Below are 2020 nucleotides of genomic sequence, written 5' to 3' on the forward strand. Positions count from 1 at the left end.
TGGTCCTCCGCCCCCGCCACCCTTAAAAGCGTAGCGAATACAAATCGGTGCTGTTTTTTTTTTGTTTTTTTTTTTCTTCATAACTGTCAAGCTTCTTCCCTTGGTCCCTCTGCCGCTCTTCGTTCATCACTGCGGGAAGGAAGAAAGAGAGCCGCGTGAACGTCAAAAAGCAACACAGTCGTCTCCAAACTGACAGCGCGACGGCATCGAGGCCGACGTGGGGATGTTATTTCATTTAGACTGACTTTAATGGGGGAGGGGGGGAACAGGCCGCCACACGGCCTCAACACAAGACGCTAAAGGGAGCGTGCCAGTAGGCTGCCAATCACCAACGAGCCGCTGTCATGAGTTTGACAAGATGTCTGACATGCGCGACGGCATTTCGGATGCGAGCTGTCGTGCCCGCCGAGCTGCAGCAACGACGTTTTCAATCTGAGCAATTTTCCAGACTCATTTGGTATTTGCGGATGGTTCCTTCCGTTTTTACCGCAACTCACCATACAGCAAAGAGCAAAAGTCCATAGCCTGATTAAATTAAGCTCTGCCCCCTCACTTTAACAAAGGCCGTTGGAATCAAGATTTTAAAATTAGATATGGCTTTGGCCTGAGCACAAACACAGTGAAGAAGTGAGTCTAGGTCACCACAGTAACCAAAAACAAAAAAAAATAAATGTGATTCGGTAAATTATCATATGAGCTTCTGAGGATCTTAGCCTGTGTCTGGCAACTCACCTGTTCTGCAGGCGGTCTCTTGTGAAGGAGACCGGCTTCTTCGTTGGCCTTGTCTGTCTTCATTTCCACTACAATGTCATTGTTCACTTCTGCGTCCGCCCTGAAGGAGAGAAACAAACAAATTATAAACCACCCCGCAAAAAAACGCCAAAAACAACATGAACCTTTGATCATTTGAGGCCAACAACAAAATCATATAATGAGTTCCTTAGCCCGAGAGCGCCACCTACACTTGTGGAGTTTCACTTACATCCAAGTCACTTTAATGACTTATGAGCAGAGATGTTAAAAAAACAAAACAAAAACATTTCATGAGTGCCAAAGACGAGTCGAAGCGAATGAAGTCAAGCTAACAACTAGCACGGGTGCTAACAAAACAAGAGGTACTGCAGCATGCCACCCCTCGAACAGTGTCTTGAGATACAAGTTTAATCTGTTCCACGACCGTGCTCTTCAGTCAAAACACAATTTCAAAGCATTTGTATGAATAAATAAAGCGTTTGTGCACCTTGATAAATTCTTGCGCTCGATTAGGCCACTGGGGGGGGGGGCAGTCATTCAGACACAAAGACGACTTTCACAACTACTATAAGGAAACTGCAATAGTATTCTTTTTTTTTTTTTGCAGATGATAAAGAATATATGCTTGTGAGTATTGTTTTTGCCTGTCTGTCTGTCTGTCTGTGAATTGAAGGCTTAAAACATCGCAACTATTGATGCGAGTAGTTGGCCCATGGATGCTGTTTTGCATTGTTGGTTAGCATTAAGCTAAGCAGACTGAAAGCTATGTGGCTGTTTTAAATGCCTGTACATGTATAAACACTTTCTCTAAACGGTGAAGGAAGATAATTTATCGCAGCAAGTATTTTGTGGCTGGAGCTCTTATGAGAAACAGGAGCGCAGCTACTCACACTTCTTTCTTGTCTTTCTTGGCGCAGGGCAGCTTACTCTTCTTGTTGAGGAAGTAGATGAGAGCCACCAACAGCAGGAGCAGCAGCACGCACACCACCACGGCTATCACCACCCCGCTGGAACCGCCCTGCTGCTGATCAGCTACAGCGTCGCAATAACGGGGTGGGTGAGGATGGGGAAGGGGAGGGAGGAAAGTGGGTCGGGAAGATGGAGGTGGAAAGTGATCGTAGTGGAGGAAGAATTTCGAGGGTATGGGAGGGTTTTATTGATTTGATTTGAAGCGGGGGAATCGTGATGATTGGGGCGTAGGAGGAGCAGGAGGGAGAAATTTTATTCAATGGTAGCCGGTAGATGAGGATGGGAAGGGGGTTGGGGC

General features: G+C 46.2%; 1 protein-coding gene across 3 annotated transcripts in view; it reads right to left on the bottom strand.

The window, feature by feature from the left end:
* Positions 1–64: 64 nt before the first annotated feature.
* bcam (basal cell adhesion molecule (Lutheran blood group)) overlaps positions 65–2020 on the bottom strand; it is a 52313-nt gene continuing 50357 nt past the window's right edge. For all 3 annotated transcript variants that reach the window (XM_019896132.1, XM_019896135.1, XM_019896133.1), the window contains 3 exons: positions 1644–1785; positions 733–832; positions 65–129 (listed from right to left, as the gene is read on the bottom strand). In XM_019896132.1, the coding sequence (XP_019751691.1) occupies positions 127–129; positions 733–832; positions 1644–1785 (245 nt within the window). In that variant the 3' untranslated portion in view covers positions 65–126. The remainder of the gene's footprint in view (positions 130–732; positions 833–1643; positions 1786–2020) is intronic.

The sequence above is a fragment of the Hippocampus comes genome, unplaced genomic scaffold, assembly GCF_001891065.2.
Source record: "Hippocampus comes isolate QL1 unplaced genomic scaffold, H_comes_QL1_v1.1 scaffold55, whole genome shotgun sequence".
Taxonomy (NCBI): domain Eukaryota; kingdom Metazoa; phylum Chordata; class Actinopteri; order Syngnathiformes; family Syngnathidae; genus Hippocampus; species Hippocampus comes.